The sequence below is a fragment of the Hydractinia symbiolongicarpus genome, chromosome 14 (genome assembly GCF_029227915.1).
Source record: "Hydractinia symbiolongicarpus strain clone_291-10 chromosome 14, HSymV2.1, whole genome shotgun sequence".
Lineage (NCBI taxonomy): Eukaryota > Metazoa > Cnidaria > Hydrozoa > Anthoathecata > Hydractiniidae > Hydractinia > Hydractinia symbiolongicarpus.
In genome coordinates, this window is record NC_079888.1 from 17,915,059 (window position 1) to 17,939,315 (window position 24,257).

The 24,257-nt window shown below is 32.2% G+C and overlaps 4 protein-coding genes across 6 annotated transcripts; 2 read left to right on the forward strand and 2 right to left on the reverse strand.

Annotated features, from left to right (window-relative positions):
- On the forward strand, window positions 1-2,260 carry LOC130625417 (cholecystokinin receptor-like). Its single transcript, XM_057440512.1, has one exon. It carries the CDS (start codon window positions 577-579, stop codon window positions 1,576-1,578), a length of 1,002 nt encoding a protein of 333 aa, XP_057296495.1. The 5' UTR covers window positions 1-576; the 3' UTR covers window positions 1,579-2,260.
- On the reverse strand, window positions 470-24,044 carry LOC130625414 (uncharacterized). Of its 3 annotated transcripts, XR_008981704.1 has the most exons (3): window positions 23,752-23,888; window positions 10,652-12,208; window positions 470-3,085 (listed from the first exon to the last, which is right to left on the reverse strand). XR_008981704.1 is itself a non-coding variant. In XM_057440509.1 (2 exons), the coding sequence occupies exon 2, from the start codon at window positions 12,189-12,191 to the stop codon at window positions 11,049-11,051; it is 1,143 nt and encodes a 380-aa protein (XP_057296492.1). In that variant the 5' UTR covers window positions 12,192-12,208; window positions 23,911-24,044; the 3' UTR covers window positions 10,515-11,048. The 3 variants fall into 3 exon arrangements, 2 of the variants coding, with proteins under 2 accessions (XP_057296492.1, XP_057296491.1); XM_057440509.1 differs by lacking the exons at window positions 470-3,085; window positions 23,752-23,888 and adding an exon at window positions 23,911-24,044 and having other exon boundaries at window positions 10,515-12,208; XM_057440508.1 differs by lacking the exon at window positions 470-3,085 and having other exon boundaries at window positions 10,515-12,208.
- On the forward strand, window positions 3,319-6,958 carry LOC130625416 (cholecystokinin receptor-like). Its single transcript, XM_057440511.1, has 2 exons — window positions 3,319-5,606; window positions 5,688-6,958. The coding sequence occupies exon 1, from the start codon at window positions 4,187-4,189 to the stop codon at window positions 5,276-5,278; it is 1,092 nt and encodes a 363-aa protein (XP_057296494.1). The 5' UTR covers window positions 3,319-4,186; the 3' UTR covers window positions 5,279-5,606; window positions 5,688-6,958.
- On the reverse strand, window positions 14,608-18,432 carry LOC130625415 (octopamine receptor beta-2R-like). The gene is made up of 2 exons (XM_057440510.1): window positions 16,206-18,432; window positions 14,608-16,121 (listed from the first exon to the last, which is right to left on the reverse strand). The coding sequence occupies exon 2, from the start codon at window positions 16,101-16,103 to the stop codon at window positions 14,961-14,963; it is 1,143 nt and encodes a 380-aa protein (XP_057296493.1). The 5' UTR covers window positions 16,104-16,121; window positions 16,206-18,432; the 3' UTR covers window positions 14,608-14,960.
- Window positions 24,045-24,257: the final 213 nt, after the last annotated feature.

Sequence of the window (24,257 nt, forward strand, 5' to 3'; positions counted from 1 at the left end):
AAAAAATTGTAACGTGCTGGAAATTAATGCCTGGAATCAAGCGTAAGTCTTACATGCCACGTGGATAAGTAGCTGAATGAGTTTGGGAAAGCCTAAACTATCTGTAACTTTACATTACTAATATTTCATTTAATTCAAAAAAATAAAAGAATGTCTGACTTGTTTACCGACGAGTCCCTATGGTAACATATGTGTCGTCATAAGTTTTCATGGATATCAAGCGTATATCAAGATCTGTAATGTTATTGAAACTTGAATGTAGGTTGCAGATCAATTTACATAATTAAAAATGAAATATTTAATAACTTCTTGTCCATCACGTATCAATGAATTTTGTCAAGATATATAAGATTTTAAATAAACGATTCAGGTTTTCGAAATTAAAACCTATTCACAACCTTTTAAAATTTCCTTGCACTAAGATAACACACCACAAAGCAATCCAACTCAATTAAACCCAGCCGAACGCGACGCAACAAGACGTAATATTTATTTTCCTACCATAAAAAAGTTGAAAATTTATAGTGTAAAAAATTACTTCATTGAATTTGTTTTAATTAGTGTAGATTGTTAGACATGAGCTCAGCAACCACTTGCCACAACACACATGGCAAAACAGTTTTATCATTCTTCTCAGCAACAGTATCTGCAGTGCTACTTGTTACCACAGCAACCCTCAATGCATTCATTCTGTTGGTATTTGTTCGAAATAAATCTCTTTGGCAGAAATCCATGTTTTACAAGTTGCTGTTGAATATAACAGTCGCAGATTTCTTAACAGGTGTAATCGCTGATCCAGTTTCTATAATGTTCCATACAAAAGAAGGCTTTGGGAACTATATGACGAAAGAAGAAGTTATTCTTGTACATTACACTTTGTTTTCTTTTAACGGAGTGTCCATTTTAACAATGTCTCTGTTGTGTATTGATCGAATTGTTGCATTGCTGAAGCCATTGAAGTACAGAAATGGATTAGAAGATTGGAAATGCTATTTGATGATATCTTCAACATGGATTTTGGGAAATTTACTGGTGATACCATATTTTAAAATTGGATATATCAAATATTTAGCAATATTTTCATATTTTACGGTAACATTTGCAGCGTTAAGTTTGTTACTTGTAACTATGGTATACAAAAAGTATTTCACTTCCTTCAATAAAACTGTAAGGCCGCATGATTGCAATGAATTCAAAAGAAATACAGAAACAGACGAAAACGTAGTTCATGAACATACGAATGACTCTAATAATAAAGAGGATGGAGATATCAATGAGTGTAAGTTAAAGCCAACAAAAAGTAATAACAAGACGCATAAAATGTCGTCATCGGAAAAACGTGTCAACAAATCATTCATCACGTTGCTAGTAGTGTTTGTATTGACGTATTTGCCATCGGTTGTTATGACAACGTACATGAACCTGTGTCAAGATTGTGACTGCATGTTTATTCACGTTTTAAGAGATTTGACATTGGTCTCGATATATTCTAGTGCTCTTTGGAGACCATTGAATTTTGTGATTCGTCTGAAGACCATACGAAAGGAGATATCGACTTTACTGAATTGTTCGTCCTAACGAAGACAGTTACGACATATTCTTTTACAAATCAATTTAACAATATTGATAAAGAATTGAAATGAGAACACATCAGTGTATGTCGTGTATAATAAAGTATAAGAGTTCTTTTTACACAGAAAAATGTTTTAACTACTATCAATTAGCTACTTCTTGTTGTATATATCTCTAATCAAACTTTTTAAGTCAAGTAAATATGGCGTTGATGTAGCTTTATCGCTACATACCAGCTCAGTGCACTTTCTTCATGTATTTTTTATCAATAGGTTTTTTGTATTCACTCTTCTTTTATCAGATTTGCAAGAACTTATTACGTTTCACAAATTTTCAGTTCTAAAAAAAATTTTTTGTTGGATAATCTTGCATAATATGAAAAAGTACGCAAAATGCCAAAAAAAATTCAAGAACATCCAAACAAATTATTTTAGTGACTTTATCAATTTTTCCAAATAATTGACAGTCTTATACAACTGCACTTTAGATGGCTCCACATGAGAGAAGTCACATTAGATTTAAATGGCGTATAGGGGTCTTACTCAAAAAAATCCAATAACTGTTACACAAATTGTATATATATAATAAATATTTAAATCATTGTAAATATGAATGGTTTTTTTAATTTTTTTTTAAAGGTGTATACAGCGAACAAAATGCAGATATTCTCAAGATACTTACGACCTGACACCACATGTTATTATTAAAAAGATAACTGAATGCAGATAACATAGTAAAAATAACAGGATACTTTATGGCTGAACAATAAGTCAAATTTAAACCTATTTGGCATAAGCTTATTTGGACCATAAAAGAATTGGAAGATAAGTCGTGACTTGATGAAAAGGTGGATTTAAAGTTTTTGAAGAAATTATAAATCATTAATAATTTTGTAAACACATCTTAATAGTTACAAAGTTCCACAACAAATTGGATTTCACTGTTTATGAGTTTTTGGTAGTCCGTACAATCGAGGTGGTGGTCGGTAATACTGCTTATCGTCGATGTATTCTTTTCTCTTTAACTTCATTAAATTTTCCTCGCTTCTTGTGTTATAACTTTTTTAGAATCTTTCTTGAGAAGTTTTTAAGGCCTGTTTTTGATGTGTTCGTTGCAATGAGGATGTAGTTATATGTATTCATGATAACCATTGTTCTTTCTTTGTCAGTCGGCAGGATTATGACATCTTTGCCGTTCTTTAGATTATCAATGGCAGTGAGAAATTTGTAAATTGTCCTTTGGTGTTTTTTCTGTAGCGTTTGTCTGCAGGTTTACTTTAGTTTTTACTGCGTTTGCCTCTTCTTTTAGTAAATCTTTAATTGCCTCTTCCACTTTTGCAGTTATTTCTTTCTTTGTAATTGAAGCTGGCGTCATACAGAAATTCATTCCTTTCGATAGAAAGTTCATCTTGTCTATCGTAAGTTCTCTGTTGAAAAGATTTACAATCCATCTGCTGTTGTGTACACCGTGTAGGTATCATCCTTGCATCATCATCTTTTATGCCAATGAATTACTGAAAACGTCATAGATATAAATCAGAAGTTACTACCAGCCGTAGAAGGAATATTGTCAGAATGTAAACAAGCATTACGTTTATTTAGGAACACATTAATAAACACAAAACGTAAATGGGACCGCAACAAAATAAAGATTATTGTCTTCTTTGAAGTCAATTGTACTGTCCCACAATGTGGGCAACGACATTATATCTTCTCCCAATTTCTATAATAGCAACAGATTCTCGCGTTGGTTGCTGTCTTCTATTCTTATTTGTCGAGTCTTGCTTGGTTAACCTGAACTACTCAAGAAGGTCATTGCTCTTTAGACTGTAGAACTTATCTACCGCTGAAGATACGTATAGCATTGCTCTGGTTTGTCAGTCACACAAGCCAATTGGCGGTTAGTTGATGGCTCCAAATGGCCTCACTGACAACACTGCGTTTAAAAAAACCCGAAGTGGGGACAAGAACCGTTGACAACGGTACCACTACAACTAAAGTAAAGTAGAATTAGGAATATTTGACGTCACAAAAAAAAGGTGTTGAACTTTTCCTAGAAACATTTTTTTTACTTTCACCACGTTAACGTCATAAATATTTAGTAACGAGATAACGAAATTAATTTTCAGTATCTTAATTAGCGATGCAGAGCGAAAGTAATTATATAATTACACTTTTACTTAAGAAAAATTTTCGTTGTTATTTTCGATGATCACGAAGAAAGTTTTTAATCACATCAACCGTGTGTGTATTGGATAAAACAAAAACACTAATACGTAAACAATGATATGAAGACAAGAACCACTGTCAATACTAATAGTTTCAATAGAAAGTGACGTGTTCTTTGATAAATATATCTTTCGTCTTGCCGATTTTGTTTTACTTTCGACTTAGACTCGATAAACATATAGATCTAACTGCAAAGAGATAAAAAGGAAATGTTTGTACTCTAAGATGTTGTGAAAGTTTTAAAGAATACCATGCTGTTGCAAACCAAACATTAAGAAGTAAGATTAACGTAATCATTCATGATAAACTAACTGTTTCATCCACCTGTACTAAAAACTAACTATTTACAAATATATCGTTTAATTAAAGCTAGAGAGCTAATCAATATGAGCTCGGCAACTGCTTGCAATACCACGCATGGTGGAACAGCTTTAACCGTTTTTTCAACCTCCGTATCCGCAGTTCTTTTTGTTCCCACAGCAATACTTAATGCACTTCTTTTGTTAGTGTTTATTCGAAACAAGAAACTTTTGCACAAATCCATTTTCTACAAGATGCTATTTAACATTGCAGTAGCAGATTTTTTAACAGCCATCCTTACTGAAGCAGTTTCTGTGTCATTCCTTACGAAAGAAAGTTTGGGAAAGCATATATCAAAAGAAGAGACTGCACTTTTACATTACACTTTGTTTTCTATAAACGGAGTTTCCATTTTAACAATGTCTCTGTTGTGTATCGATCGAATTGTTGCATTGCTGAAACCACTGAAGTACAGAAATGGATTAAAGAATTGGAAATGCTATCTGATAATATCTTCAACATGGATTTTTGGAAATTTACTGGTGATACCATATTTCAAAATAGGATATATCAAATATTTGGCAGTATTTTCCTATTTCACGGTGGTTGTTACAGCTTTGAGTTTAATACTTGCAGCTATAGTGTACAGAATATATTTTGTTCCATCCAACGCATCTGCTCGTACAGCTTCCAAAGTAAAGAGAGACTTGCATCAATATGAAAATGTAGATGGGAAAGATAGCGGCGGGAACTTGACCGTACAAGTGAATGAATCAGAAAGTAAAGCAATTAAAAGCAACAGCATGCAGGAAAGATCAAAGATTCTTGATGACCACAAAAATGTCGAGCATACAAATAAGAAAATGTCGTCACCGGAACGTCGAGTAAACAAATCATTCATTACGTTATTGGTTGTGTTTTTAGTGACGTATTTACCATCTGTTATCATGACAACATATATGAATTTATGTCAGAATTGTAACTGCATGTTTATTCATGCGTTACGAGATTTGACATTCCTGTCAATACTATCAAGCGCCTTATGGAGACCACTGAATTTTGTCTTACGTTTAAAGATAATACGAAGAGAAATGAAGAAATTACTTGGCTGTAAAAATGTATCTGTTTTGCGCGATGAAAAAAAATTGAATAGTTCTCCTGAGTCTTCAAGAATATAGAGTGTGTGACCACAAATACGTTCAATAGAAGTGGCTTCAGAAATAAGCGCCTTTAATGGTTGAGTGAAATTGCATTTGTTGTGTTTATGAATAGTAAGGGAAAAAAATGGTGAATTTGACTATAATCCGCCAATTGTTTTACCTTTAAAAACAACGAGAACTGAAAAAAGCGATGCGGCATGCTTGTCTGTGATTGGTTTAAATTGAGCTAGATAAGAATTAAAAGACAAAACTTAAATTTATATTGCCTTGTAGTTGGTGGATTTGAAGAATTGTTACACAGATAGCAAAATGAAAAGAAAACATTACAGTGTTTTTAGACGCAATGGTAAACCTGTTCTATTATTTCAAATGTAGCTACAATTTTAATCGAAAGAGGAAATGAAAGTTGAATGTGTTATTTTTTTAGTTTCGGTGTAGCTAACCATAACCTACATTGGCACAGGATGTTGTTCACCTTTCTGGGAACTTTCTGCAAATAATTTCCGATTAAAGAAACAAAAAAGATAAGATAAGTTATTGTGAAACTGCTTTTAATATAACAACATCAGAATGACGACTTTCTAAAATTAGTGTCGTTTAATAACTTTATTGTTTGTGTGAAAAGAAATATTATTTTATTGTTGTAGCTACGTCATCACATGTTTGAGATTTTAATAAATTTAATATCAAACAAGAAGCCCTGGGGGCTCTAAGAATTTCCGCTCGCTACCAAAATATTTGATGACAACCTGCTAATTCGTTGTGTTATCGTGCCAGACATTCGAAGAGGTTTGGTGCATGAAGCTCTGAAGATAAAGCACACATGTGACATTATATCTTACAACAAACGCAAACAAAACGAAACGTGTCATAATAAACTCACATTTTAAAAGAAATTGCTAACAAAATTACAGCCTATCATTCATAGTTGAAAGTCTTGCGCTTGAAACGTTTATGGTCTTAAACAGCATTTAGTTGACAAAAAATCAAAATTTTGATGTGACCATCATTTTCAGCATACTTTTTTTATTAACTGTGCCAAATTTTGTTTAAAATAAAGTAGTTATAATTTTTGGACCAATTTTGGCCTAAAATGACATTTAGGTGACAAAAATCAAAATTATTATGTCACCATTATGTTTAGCACACTTTTTTTGTTAACTGTGCCAAATTTTGTCGAAAACAAATACCAATTTTGGCCTGAAACGTCATTTAGATGACTTCCCAGTAGTTAGGGAGCTTGGGTAAGAAGTTTGAATCTGTGACGGAGGAACGTGAAATCCCAGGGTCGATTTTTTCTCAAAAAATGCTCCGAAAGAAAAAAACGACGGTTTTAAAGAATTTCCTACGCCTGCGGGCGCGGAAATTCAATTACAACAGCAATAATGTTGACTCTACGACATGACAATTACAACGTAGGACAAAAAAATCATAATTCACGTCAAACTAAATTAACGTAAGGGTAACTGGGTATATTTTTTTACACGCTACCATATTGATACGCATTATCACACACGATATCGCACATTCTACTACACACGTTTTCGTGAACTGTGGCCTTAATTGTGCAACACCTTATCTTCTACTTTGGGATAAATATATTTTTGACGGGAACTTGTTCCACTTACAAGGGCTTCTTAATAAAACACGAAAACTGTTAGTTTGACTTTAAGAATTGTCTTGTACAAGTTTCATTAATCACTTTTACTTTTGATGTCGTGTAAGATATGCACGAAATGCGCGTTTAGCTCGCGAATTTTTAAAAATGGTAGCTGGCCTTGTATCCATTTAAAAAGCATCCGTGCAGACAGTTTCTTGGATTTTGGTAGTTGATTTGTCCGATCTACCTTGAAATTCGATTTACGAATACTGTACAATCTTGGAAATGAATGAGTGGCTAAGTTGAACAGTCAGTGTTGGAGTCAAAACAGTGCCTGGTTTTCACTAATTTGACCTTGAAGTGCAGTCATGGATGTGCGTTTCAATTTCCATTGCGTAAAATCAAAAATTTATTTACTTACCTACTTTTTTACGGGGTGTTTTAGACCAATCTAATTCAAGAAAGAAAAGAGACTCGGCGGGTTAAGAGCTTAGTCTAGCTTGGTATAGGCAAACCACGCTGCATATTCGGATGGTGAGCTGAGTGCAGGTGTACAGTTTCATCTAACCACTTGGGTGCTTAAAATACATTATGCATGAAACATTCACAAGCAATGTAAACTCTGAAAGCTATGGAAAGTATATGTTTATTATTACTTATCTATGTTTATTAATTCTTGATCAAATTATCAGACTGTAATGTTGTTAAATGAAGAATACATGAAGTTATAAACGATTGAACGGAGTGAGTTTGTATATAAAAAGAAAATAACAGTAATATTTTGGATATTGGACTTTTTAATAACTTTTTATGTGTGTATAGTTACACTTTCAAATTTTGTGACTTCTTTTATTTAGGTTTTTTTTTACAAAAACAATTTTTTCGAAATTACTTGTTGAGTAAAAATCTGAAAGAAAAATTTTTACTAAAAAATGTTTTTATATGTTTTTAAAAGCTTTATGTGACTTCTCATTTTATACTTTATATTATTTTGTGGTTCTATTATTATTGTTACTAAATCTATCTCAACATGTACAACATTTATAATCGTTAACAAAATTCGAAATTAGTGCTTTTTTTCTATATGTCACCGAATTTGATGACGTCATCACTAAAAATGCTGACGTCATCAAACTTCTTTGTCACAAAATTGTTTATTAATTCCTGCACAACACTTGTGGTAAGTTCCAAGCCCAACGGACAACAATTGTAGAAATTACACAGGGAGGGGAGACACGAATCGGCCCCCCACCCCCATCAGCATTGAGGAGCCCCTAAAGGGCCCAGCAGGAATAGGGTTGAAGGGGCTACGAAACGATTCAATAAGTTCGATCCCCGCAATTTCCGAAGAATGACGTGTAATAAATGGATCACTGGCAAGGTCAAAGTGCAAGAGATTATACACACTTTAAAACCACATACACGTCTACACAACCTTTTTATGAATAACTAATCTTTGTAATGAATATGCTACTTTTTTTTTCCAGAAAAAGAAAAACTTTTCCTTCACTATTTTTTTGGCGGTAAAATAAGCTACGGTCTGCACAATATGTTAAATATAAGTAAATCGAAAGTTTGTTTTAACGAAGAACACGAGAAACTCTATTTGTTAAAAATACTATGTTACTAGCTTCAAGAAGGTAATTTATACCTCCAAAAAGATTTTAAAGTCGTTGTTGTTGCTTAGACCTGTTTTGTGTACAATAAACTTAATATTTCTATGCAAAATTTTGAAGATAAGATAAGAAAAGACATATTTCGCCGTTAAAAAAGAATACAAGTAAAATGCTAATAAAATTACAAATAGATGGCTGGAGCAAGTAAAAGACGCAAATTGTCTTATCATCAAGCCACGTTCATAGTTGCGCTATTATCAGTTCAAATCATTTTGTTTAAAATGTAAAATCACACTAAGACATAATGTTTAAAAAATCGAGTAACGTCATTCCCATTTTCAAGAAGAAGGTTCTTTACAACCCTTTTGAATCGTCCTGTAGTAATATTCATTTAAAATTTATTGTCTAACAGTCTGAATATCCATTAAGCAACAGTAAGGAACTTTTTTGCCATTTTCAGTTATGTTAGATTTGAATTCCTAGTAATATATTTAAGATGATATAAGCTGTTGTTTTGTCCTTGGTGATTATAAACTTTTCCACCGCCATAAGCTCGACTTTCGTGTAAATCACTAAAGTTAGAAACCAACAACCGTTTCGTAGCCCCTTTTATATACAGGTAGTCAGAAACAAAACTGCGGTATATATTTTGAGCGTGTCAGTCGTAAAAATCACACCTAGCGAGGAGTACGAAAGCTGATAGCTTTGCAGCGTAGCGTAGTTGCGCTGCAGTAACACCTTAGCAAGCCAGGTGACATTTACTTCCTGCGTTGCAGAGTTATAGTCCATTTAATGTTGAAGATAATTTAAATTTAACATGCTGATGTCAACATTTCTTTGTTGAGTTCTATATATGTGTTTTAACGAAAAGTATTATATCTGCTTTACGGCTTGAGGTTATGGAAATTTTATATGTTGAAATTGCTTGCTCAAATGATAAGGTAACTCAACAAAATTCTCATCTTTTTCGCTTTCTTCATATATTCTGACCAGAAACAACTAAAAAAGTAACCTAAATCCTATGATCATAACAAAACTGGCGAGGCCCATTTTTCTGGTTCAAAGTAATACTATACCTTAGTAAGCAACGCGCAATGGCGGTTTTAACAACATTTTTTCAATGAAAGCCGTTCTTATGAAAAACAAAACAAAAGTGAAAACGCTACAAAAAAATGTAGCTATTTTTAAACTAGAAAGTATGTGAAGCTGATAAAGAAATTGGCAAAGTGAAACTGACAGCAGGTAGTTAAGCATAAAAGTGTGGAAAAAAACTTTTATTTTCGTTTTTTCTGCGTGTTTTTGTCATATATATTGTATTTGACATTGTACCCACAACCTCAAAATGGTTCTTTTCAAGTCGAAGGAAGAACAGAACTTTGTTTCTAAGGGTGGACTCTGATCTGAACATGCGCAGTGAAATAATAATAACGTCCTGACCTTGTTTTGTATGGCTCATTAGGGAGTTTTTAAAGTTCCAACGGTGACGGCGACGGCAACGTAGTACCAGCGGTTGTTGTCTCTGTTCCAGTTGGGTGAATGCTGATTTTCCGTACCAACATCAAGACGCGCTCATTTAGTGGCGGTGAAAACGAAAGCAGAGGATGCTTAACTTTCGAGAAAATAGATTTGCTATTTTGGAGGCTTATAGTTCTACTAAACGATGAAGATTTTTTACTTCTATGTAATTTAAACAGATCGAAAAAATTAGATTTACCTTACTGGGATTTTTCAAGTTTTGACCTTGATTTACTTTCAAACGACGAATGCAAAACTAAATTTTGATCTTCTAATTCATGTACTTAATATACATTAGTCGAGCCGTAAAAAATTTCAGAAAAATGACTCGTTAAATAAAATTTCGCGGGTAAATAAAATTTCCCCAGCCTGGATTGTGTAACGCAGTATTTCACTAAAAGACAGACGTATACGGGTATTATAATATAGATTTAAATGGAGCAAGCATAACATAAAATGTTTATTTGAATTTCTACACATCACTTCTTGTGTTTCACCCTTTTTGGGGGATTGACTAACTCAGTACCTCTAGGTGTTTATTTAAAAGAACTTAAAAATACAGTGGTTAATATTAGTATTTTACTTATAAACAACGAAATATACTGTTTTATCAATATAAATACATACAATTTAAAGAAATATGATAGCAAAGAAGAATACCTGTTGAAATTTGGTGAAAAGAAGATTTAGCGGATGACGAAGACATTTTGCAAAAATCAATAACTTAAAGAAACTTAACAAAAAAATCATTTAAAAAATTGCAAGGGTTTCTTTTAAATCACGCAACAATGTCAGTTTTTCACAAAAATAACTGTAAACTAAAAAGAAAGTCTTTGCAAAAGCGTGTTAATCAATGGGCTTATTGAAATCATCATAAAACAGCACGTGTTAGATTTATTGTTTTTAATAATTCAGTGATGGCGAAAAATGAATTAATTTTGGCGGTAATTTGATTCACAGGCGGTAAAGAAAATAATTTTTGCTGAAAATTAATTTCACGGACATGGAAAAAATAGTTTTGGCCAAATTTTCTATTGTGATCACACACGTACATCCACTATGCTTTCGAAGACTCAGGAATACTATCCAATTTGCTTTCATCGGGCAAAACAGATAAATTTTTATAACCAAGTAATTTCTTCATTTCTCTTCGTATTGTTCTCAAACGTAAAACAAAATTCAGTGGTCTCCATAAGGCGCTTGATAGTATTGACAGGAATGTCAAATCTCGTAACGCATGAATAAACATGCAGTTACAATTCTGACATAAATTCATATATGTTGTCATGATAACAGATGGTAAATACGTCACTAAGAACACAACCAATAACGTAATGAATGATTTGTTTACTCGCTCTTCAGATAAGGACATTTTTTTGCTTCTTACAACATTATTTATTGACTTGCTCATTTTTGGTTTCCTTACGATTTTATTATCTTCTTTAATTTTGTCATTAGCATTTTCATCACCGTCATTTTCTGCATTGTTATTTGGATAATTCACACTTTTAATGTGACGATTGATAATTTTTACATTGGTCATATTTTTATTAGATGCCTCCTTTCTGCTTATTCTGAAGTTGTTGCCATCTTGTGAAGACGGTTGCACAGTAGAAGTAAAGGATGCGAAGTACTTTTTGTATACAATTGCTGCAAGTACTAAGCTTAAAGCTGTTACTACAACCGTAAAATATGAAAATATGGCTAGATATTTTATATATCCCATTTTAAAATAAGGAATCGCTAATAAATTTGATAAAAGCCATGTCAAAGATATCATTAAATAGCATTTCCAATTCTTTAATCCATTTCTGTACTTCAGTGGTTTCAGCAATGCAACAATTCGATCGATACACAACAGAGACATTGTTAAAATGGAAACTCCGTTTATAGAAAACAAAGTGTAATGCACGAGAATAATTTCTCCTTTCGTTATATGCAGCTCTAATCCTTCTTTTGTATGGAATGAGATGGAGACTGGATCAGCGATTACGCCTGTTAAGAAATCTGCGACTGTTATATTTAACAACAACTTGTAAAACACGGATTTCTGCCAAAGAGACTTATTTCGAATAAATACCATCAGAATGAATGCATTGAGGGTTGCTGTGGTAACAAGTAGCACTGCAGATATTGTTGTTGTAAAGAAGGATAAAGCTTCTTTGCCATGTGTGGTATTACAAGCAGCTGCTGAGCTCATATTTTGAAAGCAAGAAACTAAATAGAATACAATAGATACGTCAACTGTAGTAGCTGCAGGCATACCAAGGGGATAACGATGATAGAACAGGCAAACTACTGATTAAAGCAACTGTACGATATCTTGCAAATTGTGAAAATTAATAATATTTGACTGTTAATACATGATTAACGAATTTTGCGAGTGTTTGGCAATTTTCGCGAAAAAAAAAAGATTCCGCTAAAATTATGGGAAAACTTGGTATTCGCATAAATTTCGTAAAAAGTAGTTCTCACGACAATTAGTTCTTTTAACATATTTTAACCCATTTATCTATTTCATAAAATAACTATTATACAAATTCGTTAAGAGCCGCCAGATAACAATGATATAACAGACTAGCTCTTCAATGTAACGTTATCAATTAATTGTAACTTCTAAGATATGATTATAACACTAACTTTGTGATAGTTAGAGATTTGACTGACCATGCTTAAGTATCGACGTTAAAAGAAATAACTTTGAATACAATAAATTCAATTACAATTTAAAAAAATCGACTTCTTAAAAAATACAGTATTAAAATATACCATCTGTTATTTGATATGTTTAAATATAAAACTTAAAATGTATAATATTTGAGTTTCTATCAGCCTAGAAAGTATTTCGATGAACGCAATTTAACAAATGCAAGTTCGTCTAACCATATGGGCACGTTGACACTTTTGTGTTTAAGCTGGTTGCGTTATTAAACATGGCAGGCGTAAAAATAAATCATTGAAAAGTCTTTCAATGGGATGCATCTATTTTGCATGATATTTTGTTTCCTTAAAGAGCGTGAAAAGTATTGCTTGAATAAGATGGATTGCCTTTTTGTCCAATGAACCTGGAATTAGTTTATACCTTTACATAATAATGCATAATCATTCAAAAAGCTAATATTTTTCTCAGTCAACATACAACTAGCTTTCTGGCTCTTAAGCAGAGGTTTGTGGCTTAGATTTGTGGCTTTGCCTACCCCAATTGCGTATCCCCCCACCCATTCTTAGTACAACTAATTCCCATGAGTTAGTCGGTCCAACTGTGAGGCAATCATTTTTGTCGGAATATTGTTAGACCAATCTAATGCTACGGCAAGTCACACCACTTTCTGTATACTTAGTGTCAACGTTAATACTTAAGTAAGGCTGATTACTGTTGAAGTGTTAAGACAAAATATCCTTTCCCTTTTAGTGATTTGTAATTTTTAGGAATTTCTCAATGGTGGACGAATCGGGTTTAAATCACCATTTTCACGAAAAAAATAGTAACTAGTATTACGCGCAAAAATAAAACTTTACAATTGGCGGGAAGTAAAAGCTAGGATAGGATAAACCTAACCATTGGTTGTTCCAATAATATTTTACAAAAGCCATATACGCTTCTTATAGGTATGGTAAAAAAAATGGGAAAATCTAACCAGGAAAGAATATTGTAAATAAAGTAATTCTTTTCCATTACCTTGACCCATAATATTACTAAAATAATAATTAACCAAAAGTAATGCCGCATAGGTATTGTCTGAGAGTTTGAGTACCTGATCGAATATTGACCAAATAATTTGTGATAAATATTGACATTATCATCAGCAGAATCCCCATGAAGCTTATGAGTACTTGCTGCATTTTAAAGTTTTTCTGAAGAAAGTTTTACATCATTACAGCTTAATAAGTTTTTTCTAAAACACACGCAAGTATCACCTACGTTTAAGCATTGTTCAAATCAATTTTGATGGAAGTTTCAATGGTAAACCGATTAAAAGAAAAATTGATATTTAGAAAAAGAAGCACTCTAAAGTTCCAAATTGTAGAGTACCTGTGCAAGTGATTGATGGTCTAAATATATTCAACACAAAGTTTTATGTAAAGTGCGTAAGAAAAAACCCGTTTTTCTACACATAATTCTTTTAAACACGCACACTTTGTAAGAAAAGAAATGTGTTTCCACGTAGTAAAGTCACTAGCGGAGATGGTGTAGTGGTAGCGCATTTGGCTTGTAATCATAAGGCTTAAGGTTTAGGGCACCTTAAATGTAGTTTTGTCATCCCATTTGGTGCCATCTACTGACCGCTAATTGGCTTTGTGGCAGGCAAGTAAGTTAGAGCAATGCTATGCCTATCTTTTGCAGTATTTTAACATAGTTACAGTCGGAGGAGGGGGGGGAGCCAGTCGTTACGATGGAATCCCCAAGGACGTTAAAACTTCCGTTACTTACTTACTATGTGTTATAATGATTTCGTTAAGATGATCGTTAATTGATTTACTTACTTAAAATTTCAAAAAAAAAACAAATTTCGCTTATGAAAATGAATTACCTATTGTTACCTGTCAATTATTTTACTTATTCATTTAAAGTGTAGTCATTAAAAGAAAAGTTAATTCATTTGCCAAAGCAAAAGTTGTTTTCAGTTTTCATACAAAAAAATAAAGTTATTAAAGAACAATGACTTGACCAAAACTATCAAATTGTTTTCATTAACTTCCAAACATCTACAGCAACCACACGTCGTTACCTACAAAGAAGTGTACCCTCTCCTGTATCTTTTAGAAATTCTTCGTGACCTCTCAGAAAGCCGAAAAGACCTTTCTCAAAGTACATATAGGACCACATAATCACAAAAAACAAACATATTTAATCGCATTTTCTCTTAAATATCGAAAAAATAGTTCTAATTATTTTACATTTTGTATAAAAAATTGTCTTGACTTTTCTTTAACTTCATTCTCTATGTCCCATTTAGAAATTATAGGATTATTTCAGATTCGGCATTGTGTGATTCTGTGTGGCAATACAGCTTTTCGTCCTGCTCTTTGACCCCTCATCTAACTCATTTTTACTGGAATCAGAGAACACCGATAAACTTGTGACACCAAGTAATTTCTTCATTTCTCTTCGTATTGTTCTCAAGCGTAAAACAAAATTAAGTGGTCTCCATAAGGCACTTGATAATATTGACAGGAATGTCAAATCTCGTAACGCATGAATAAACATGCAGTTACAATTCTGACATAAATTCATATATGTTGTCATGATAACAGATGGTAAATACGTCACTAAGAACACAACCAATAACGTGATAAATGATTTGTTTACTCGGCGTTCCGACGACGACATTTTTTTCTTTGTACGCTGTGAATTTTTAGGCTCATCTGGATCTGCTAACTTTCCTCCGCTGTCCTTTGTAACAGTCAATGCATTTTCTGTTTCATTCGCTGGTACGGTCAAGTTCCTATCGCTACCTTTTCTATCCACGTTTTCATATTGATAAACCTGCAAATCTCTTTTCGTTTTAGATATTGTAACAGACGTATTAAAGGGGACAAAATATATTTTGTATAGAATAGCTGCAAGTATTAAACTTAAAGCTGTAACAGCCACTGTGAAATAGGAAAATACTGTCAAATATTTGATATATCCAATTTCAAAATATGGTATGAGTAACAAATTTGCCAAAATCCATGTTGAAGATATCATCAAATAGCATTTCCAATTCTTTAATCCATTTCTGTACTTCAATGGTTTCAGCAATGCAACAATTCGATCGATACACAACAGAGACATTGTTAAAATGGACACTCCGTTAAAAGAAAACAAAGTGTAATGTACGAGAATAACTTCTGCTTTCGAAATATGTTTCTCCAAGCCTTCCTTTGTATGGAATGAAATGGAAACTGGATCAGAAAATATACCTGTTAGAAAATCTGCTACTGCAATGTTAAATAGCATCTTGTAAAAGATAGATTTTTTCAGAAGTCTCTTGTTTCGAATAAACACCAACAAAATAAGTGCATTAAGTATTGTGGTGGTAACGAGAAGAACAGAAGATACGGTGGTTGAAAAGAAGGATAAAGCTGATTCACCATGCGTGGTATTACAAGCAGTCGCCGAACTCATATTGGTTAAATGATATATCTAAAATGAGATGTAGTTTTTAGCATAGTTAAACGAAAAAAAAAAACACAGTAAATGTAGGTTTTGATAAAATGTTATATTAACTTTGCTTGAATAAATTATCACAACATAATAATTGTTAAAACTTTGATCAAGTCACAAGATATAAACTTCTTTTCTACATCTTTTAGCTGTCTGGACATGTTTTGTATGTTTTTACGAGCTTAGCTGACAACAAAACAACGTAGGCAGTACGAAAGATATATATTTGTTATTATATTTAAGTCACGTCAGTTTCTGTTGACATTTTTCAACTGTGTAATGATGTTGGTTATTGTTTTGTGTTGATTAACTTATATGTCTCAGTTCTTGCATGTTTTCTTGTTAAACACAAAACTGTTGATGCCAAACGACGTGGCTACTAATTACTTTCATAATCTTTAAAACTAACAACGAAAAACAAAACTATTTTTAAAGAGAAGATCTTTAATAACTTTTGCTGTGAATCAATTTTATAATTAAAAATGATCGGGGAAACATATTATTTTAGCTAAATGCTAAATAAATTTTGCCATTTTTGTTGTTAACAATAATATTTTTTGACAACAACGAAAGTGAAATATTATTTTTCTAGGAAATTAAAACTTCAAAACATTCCACTTTTAAAATCCTAACTGTTTAGTGAAGTCATTTGTTTTTACCTTAGCTATCTGTCTATCCAGCTACACGTTGTTAAGCTGTGTCACGTTACTGCATAAATCGTTTTTTAAGTTTGCGATGTTAAAATACGTTGAAACGGAGAATCATATAGCTATGTAAAGGTATTCAAAATTTAAGTTTGTGAATGATATTGTAATAAAACACAATACTTTCTTTCGGTACATAACTATGTTACCGGAAAATAAGAACCAATCTAATAAAGATTGGTTCCGGTTTTTATATGGAAAATTCCACTCGAGCGGAAAACTCCGATAAATACAAAATACTGCTTTTTCAGATAGAATGCCTGTGTTCTGAGCGAAGAAAAAAAAATGCCTAAAGGAAATCTATTTTTTCGAAGAAGACAAAGAGCAAATTGTTCTTACAATTAATTAAGTTTTATCGCTGTCATTCAATTACAACTGTATCATAAATTGTATTTTCAGCTTTCAAACTACTCTGCATTTCCAATTGGTTTTATTAGTATGGTAAATGTTACAGCACACCAAAAACATAAAAAACAATAAGGAAGATTCAAATTGGATTGTACTAAAGATTCAACTTAGCTAGCTACATCTTAACGGCTTGGTTTACCTAAAAAAGATGGAGATAAAATTCCTAACTGTGGTAATGACCGAATACATATTAATAAAAAACAATTGGAAATGTAGAGCAATTTGAACAGATCGGTGTGAAGTTAAAGTTATCATTTTATTTAGTTTTTTTACTCTCACTAGATTACAAATTATGCCGAAAATGATACACCCTCTTTGAAATTTCAGGTTAGGGTTTTTTTCATCTAAATTTTTTCATCTAAATATTTTTTTCATCTAAAAGAAAACCAGAGCTTATGTAATATAGTCAAACCACGCCAAAATAAAGCAAATATTCTTCTTATTTTAAGAAATAATTTTGAAGTTACACGTTAATATTTCACCCCTTTTTGTGTTGTCGAACTGACGCGATTGTTCGTCTGCAAACTGATAAAATTAAATTAAAATCAAAGCGCATTTCAATGAAATAAACAACAACTTCTATCGCAAATCACCGACGCCGACTAATTGATTACTTCTTGTATTTTAAATTCTTTTCTTACAACCATATTACACAACAATACATCTCGTGCGTTTCTTTTACAAAATAAAGATTTTATCTATCATTTTAATTCACCATTAAAAGCAGTACCAGTTGCGCAAATATTGATCCACCGTAGGGTTTTAAAAATGATACTTTTATGTTTATTACATTCTTACTCCACATGCAATTAAGTGCGGTTACCACTTTCTGTTCGTACTTCAAAAAAATTTTTTTTTATTTTTTTTTTATTTTCCACTCATGTTTTTATTTACTGTTTGTATTTTTGTACTTAAAATGAGTAAATACTAGAAAAAATGGCTTATCAAGCTATTCCAGTTAAACCCTCAGTTGTTGAACTTGAGAGAGAACTTAGAAATCAATAGCCACCGTAACTACCCAGAAAACTCCACAACAATGTTGTTTTTTTAAAAAGTTAAGAACTGATGCGTTTCTATTGAGAATTACACTGTACCTGTGCTTTGATTTAATTTGAAATTTATTTTATTTATTTAGATGAAAGTTAAATGAAAAAAAAATTGATTTGATTGCTTTTGGCTATTAAAACAATTAGGTTTTTGTGTGTGCTTTTAATAAGAAATCGGTTTATAGCTAAACAAACTCGTACCCGTTATAAAACAATTTAGAAAAAGAAAATAAATGCTTTTTTTTAAAACTAGTACGTTATAGGCAATTTCAATATATTATTTAGCAAAGAAGATATATTTAAATATTAATTTTTTACAGGAGTCTGAATTAAACAAAACAAACAGCTACCTATTTCTCTTTTCACTACAAGATAAGTCAGCTAAGTTACCAATTGAGACACTTCTAGACCCAAATATTACAAAAAAAAAGTAACTGATTATTTGCAACTAAAACATTCCTAAAACAAAAAAATGTTATATACTCAAATTTTTTAAGTTACTTTTTCTTTCAGAAGTAATTTATAGATATTTATGCAATTGGCAATTTCTCATAAAAGTTTAACAACTACTTGTTAAACTCAAATAGAGAGAGTATGTATAATACGAAAAATATGCAAAAATTAATTTAACATTGTAGAAGAATAGAAACAATAAGACACCTGTCAAATTTGGTTTTGAAACAGAAACGCAAGATTGTTTATACAGATTTATAACAAACTTGTTCAGAAGCAATCTTAAAGTGAATTGAAAAAATTGAATAAGTTATGAGTAGCTATTGATCTTGATAAGACATTATTGAGTTTTGTACTGATTAAAATCCCAAGATGCTGATAGTGTAGTAAGGTGTTATATGTTCAACTTTCTGTCTTTTTGTAAGCAAGCTAATCGGTTCGATAAGCAGCTGATAAACATTTTATCCATAATGAAAAGCCATATTACAATGACTAGGTTTCAAGTTGGAGAAGAACTATTAAATGTGAACACATTTCGTAAAATAGTCCTTTGCTGCAGCTCTTCAGTATCTGGGAATGCGTATTAGATATTTTTTCTGGCAGCGACGTTTGTATTTTGGCAGGTTAGGAAGTTAGGAAAAGTCAATTCCCAAGCGTTGGAAGACAGAGAACTCTTTTAACAACCAATAAAAATTTAGAAAAGGCAGCCATTTTTAATATAATCCTGCATTAATATTGGATAAAAAATATATATATATAAATATAACTGAAATCGAGCAATTTCAATTGCATAAAAGGCTATTTTCGATTCAACTGCATGGCACGTGAAAAATCTACAAGCTTTTCTGTGTGCGCATGCGCACTAAGACAAAGATGGTGGCATAAAGTGCTGATATTTAAGCGCTGGGAGTTAAGCTCTTAAACGTTAGTTTTAATGATATACCTAGAACATGAGTTCAAATCCCGCAATATTTAGTGACTCTCATGTAACTAAATTCATTCAAACTTATGAAATGCTGTACAAAAAAAGCCGAAAAGTAAAACTGTTTTTAGGAAATTACAATAAAGAACAACAACATCAACAACAACAAACAAACAAAAACAAAAATGCTTACGTCTTATGCTTTTCTTCAAACAACCAAACTCGTTTCTGGATGTTTCTCTTCCTGGTGCATCCCGAGAAATAACGTTTCAGTTGTATATTGTAAACTACATTTCAGTGTGTAACCGCTAAGATTGAAATTTTCTGTTAGCGTGGTTAGATGGATCGAAATACACGTTTAAGGTTTCTTTTTCCTTAATTCATGGCTTGTTGAATGAGTAAAGGACACTTTGGCTTGCCAAGCACCTAATTCCTAAGATCTATTTTCATGAGGAGTTTATTTCACAGGGTAAAGCGACAAGTTTCTCATTTAATATTCACAATAGTAAAGATATTATCCTGAGACGCCAGGAATTGTTATGCTACCATCGCTAGGCGGTAAACGCAAATCATAAAGCTAAAGCTGCATATAAATGGCTATAACGGGTGCCATGGGCGTTGAATTGATTTTTTGAGTGTGTTTGCGAATGTAGCAACATTGTATCATGATACTCCATAATACTTAGAAGAATTTAGTTCCAAAAATAGATATAAAAAATAGCAATATTTGACCATTTCTTATACAGTTACCACCTCAAATCTATTAGATTAAAGAAATTCGCCTTCCAGCGAGAGGCCTCTCATTCCATCATGTTTGGGAACTTGAAACGCACCAAAATATTTTCACTTTTGATCAGAACTGACATCTAAGCTTAAATTTCAACTTTGTTAACCCTGAATTTACTGCCGTACCCTGCAGTTTTTTTTTTTTGGTATCTTTTTTATATTAAAATATACACCTTATCGGTTAAAATTTCGTATGTGAAAAAAAGTGGAAATTTGAAACAAATTTCGTTACTTTTCACCGGCGTAATTTTATAACCGACTAAAATTTTGACCGACGAAATTTTTTCACCAAAATTGAATTTTCTATTTTACGTGTTTTTATTCGTGTTTGAAGTCAACAGACCCTCATATTTGAAACCATAAAAAGGAGATTTTAGGAAATTTCGTCACTTTTAACCGACGAAATTTTAACCGATAGGGTAGCCATGATACAGTGCGAACTGAATGTGGAAAGTTGTTTTATTAATGCATTTTCCCTGCTTTTTTCGTAACAAAAACAGAATTACATAAACAGAATAACTCCACAGTTTACACAAAAAAACACTTCTGTGTTTTGCCAAAAACCTTAATTTTATATTATATGCTTTCCTTTTTATTTGATGGGAAAATTAATTCGCGCAAAAATTAGTACGAATAAAGATTTTCTTGAGTTTTACATAGGAAGGTAGATTTCACAAGTTTTGATCACAAAAAAATCAATTTAAAAAAAATATACTCCTGTAATCCTTTAAAATTCTGCTTAATGTGCAAAATTTAATACACACGTGAACACGCGATTTAAAACACATGAATGGTTGAGAGATATTTTTGAAATTGCTCTCTGTAGGAGGGCGCACATTATTCCGTAACAGCGTTTTTTATGAAACGCCAAAGTAGATAAAGAAAGTTAATTTTTTTGCATTTACTTCCTTATTTCTGATGTACATCTGAGCAGCATCCAATCAAACGACTGAATTAGCGACTTTCATCTTGTCTATTGTTCTAACTCTTTAATTTTTTTTCGCGCCTTTTCCATATGAAATTGACATCTAATCACAAAAAAATCAACTGTTAGCACAACAAATAATAAAACTCACGATTTAATGGTTTAAGACCATGTTCACACGTTGCTGATAGATACCATTATTATTGTCATAAAACCATGTTCAGACGTTGCCGTTTTAGACACCTTATTATTATAACAACACCATGTTCACACGTTGCGGATACATACAATTTCGGAGAGAAATCATTTCTTGAACGTTTGTTTACCTTTTACTGTCGCCATTTTTAATGTCGCCATTTTGTTTCAATGGTTTTGTTAGCATGATGCCGTTTCAGCATTGACACGAAGTTATGCGGTTTCGTGTAAATGGACAACTTATCCGCTACGAAATTAAACCTCTAGCCGCGTCTAAACCTGACTCAATACATATTCTGATTTGTCATTTGATTTAATGTCTAGGAATTGCAGTGCTCGAAAATCACAATAGCAAATTTTTATTGGTCGTTTTTAAGGACATATCCTTCGAATCCTTTTATTAGCTGGTAATTATATGGCGCGAAGTAACTTTATTGTCCCTAATTTTTGATTCGCTTATAAATTGCAATTTTTTTCGCCTCACAGGCGGGCAAAGTTTTTTCTAAACTGTTTATCAAACTGCACTCCGCAACACGTAATTGCAGGCCCATTTCTATTTGACTGCCTTTTCTATTGTATGACAAAAAGCCCAAGATCATGCGCAATTTGACAAAACTACCGCTGATTAGAGCAACAGACAAAGTCAGATTCACTCTACTTTTGGCGACTCTCTTTCCTACCTGGCAAAAATTAGCTGAAAACATTTGAGTATGTTAATTTGTCATGTAATTTCTTAAATTGACAGCAAAAATTGCAGGTAAAAATATTTTATATTTTAAGATAGCGGACAACGAATATATCGACTGTATGCATGACAAAGTTAAATTTATTAGTTTATAATAAAGATTTGATGCTTTATCAATAATATTTTTTACAAAACCATACGTTTTAATTTTAAATGGTTTAAAAATTATTACTGCTAATCGAACAGCATAAGATGTGTTTTACCCGGACCTCTTTAAAGGATTTTTAAACCATACGAATAGCTCTTTTTTCTTAGATACAATATGCTTGTATTTTTTTTCATTTATATAGCAAGTTCAAGCTTAAAACAACAAGCTTCTGTTTACAACACCGCCATATTAACTTGTGGATTTCATTTTCCGCGCGAAAGCAAAGCACAATGGAAATTGATTTCTACTTGAGAGCAGAATGATTTTGAGTTTTTCTTCGCTATATCAGAAAATGAAGTGAAATGGAAACCTTATTAATATGATAAGACCATGTTCACACGTTGCGGTTAGATACCATTATTATTATAAAAAGACCATCTTTGTGTTGTATTAACTAACATTCCAATGTCAAATGAAATCCCTTGTTTTAATATTTTAATTTTCAATAAAACTTCTCCAGCGATATTTTATCTAAATAAAGTTACGAAATCAGGCTGGTCAATCATACTTTAACCGGACAAACTTTTGCGATTTAACCAACTAAAAAATTTAGGTGTGATAAACGCAATATCTGAAATGGGAAAATTTTCATAAGATTAAGTTTCGTGATTTGTCAATTTGATGTTTTCAAATTGCGCGCTGAAACTAGTTTATCTTTGGTGCCAAAACAAATGTTTGTACAGAACAAAATAAGCTACAAATAACCAATTTCATTTTATTCGTACTTAACATAAATTAGCACTTATTGCTCATGAAAAAAATGAGTAAAACTGATTTCCACAGATTTGTTATTCGCCCTGCTGGTGCGGCTCCTGGTATATACGTGATAGTCAAGGGCGCCTTAGAGGCCCGCCCAGCTCCGGCACAAGCATGTTGGAATAAAAGTTGTGTCAAAATTGTGCTTTTTGAACGGACCGCACTACAAGGATTAATTAACTTCTTCTTAGAATTTTAAAATCCTACGCAAATTTTATTTCCGTATTTTCTATTTACGAGTTCAGAAAGTTCCAGCGTAGAAATTAAAATATTTGGCAATTCCAAAGCAGAAACAGCTTATAAAACCAGAAATTTCTTTTGAAATTTCGGTGAATAAACTTGCACCAGACAATTTAGTAAGTTTGAACTCCATAAACCTTCGCTAATGTTCATTGTTTCGCGATACTAGGTTTCGTAAAGAATGTTGGATTAAAGTAGTTGTGAAGTAATTATACTCCCAATACCAGAGGTTAAAACAGAGGCCAATTCATAATGTCAGCTAAATAAATACAAATTCATACCTATGACGTAGCTCTCAATATAAGAACAGGACTGGTGACTTGGACGCTGGTCCTGTTTCTGTAGTCGGATTTAAGCTTTAGCAAAATGAATAGGAATCCTCTTTGAAAAAGCCTTATAAAACCGCAGAAAGAAAAAAGAGTCAAAGAAAAATTACTTACTTTTTAGGAATATTTTTTCTAATAAATTTATTTTGATTTATTAATGCATAGACGTGATGCTCAGCATGAAAATGAAAAACAAAACAACTCTATCGAATCTCTTTTCTTGCTGTTTGATATTTTCAGTTTTTATTGAAATCATAAATTTTCTTGTTTACTCTCATATTGAAGAAGAGGTCAATGGAATTTTGTTTAGATTATTATCTCTTTGAACTCGAACAATGAGTTCACAGAGACGTATCTTCTCAAATTAATCGCGACTTCCATTTTAATTCGATTATTTTTGTTTACTGTGAAGAAGAAGTAAAAATGTAAACAAATTGACACAACTTATTTTCGCCTTTTTC

Excerpts from the sequence above, each read along its gene's own strand:
- LOC130625415 (XM_057440510.1), bottom strand. The coding sequence starts at position 16,103 with ATGAGTTCGGCGACTGCTTGTAATACCACGCATGGTGAATCAGCTTTA.
- LOC130625414 (XM_057440509.1), bottom strand. The coding sequence starts at position 12,191 with ATGAGCTCAGCAGCTGCTTGTAATACCACACATGGCAAAGAAGCTTTA.
- LOC130625416 (XM_057440511.1), top strand. The coding sequence starts at position 4,187 with ATGAGCTCGGCAACTGCTTGCAATACCACGCATGGTGGAACAGCTTTA.
- LOC130625417 (XM_057440512.1), top strand. The coding sequence starts at position 577 with ATGAGCTCAGCAACCACTTGCCACAACACACATGGCAAAACAGTTTTA.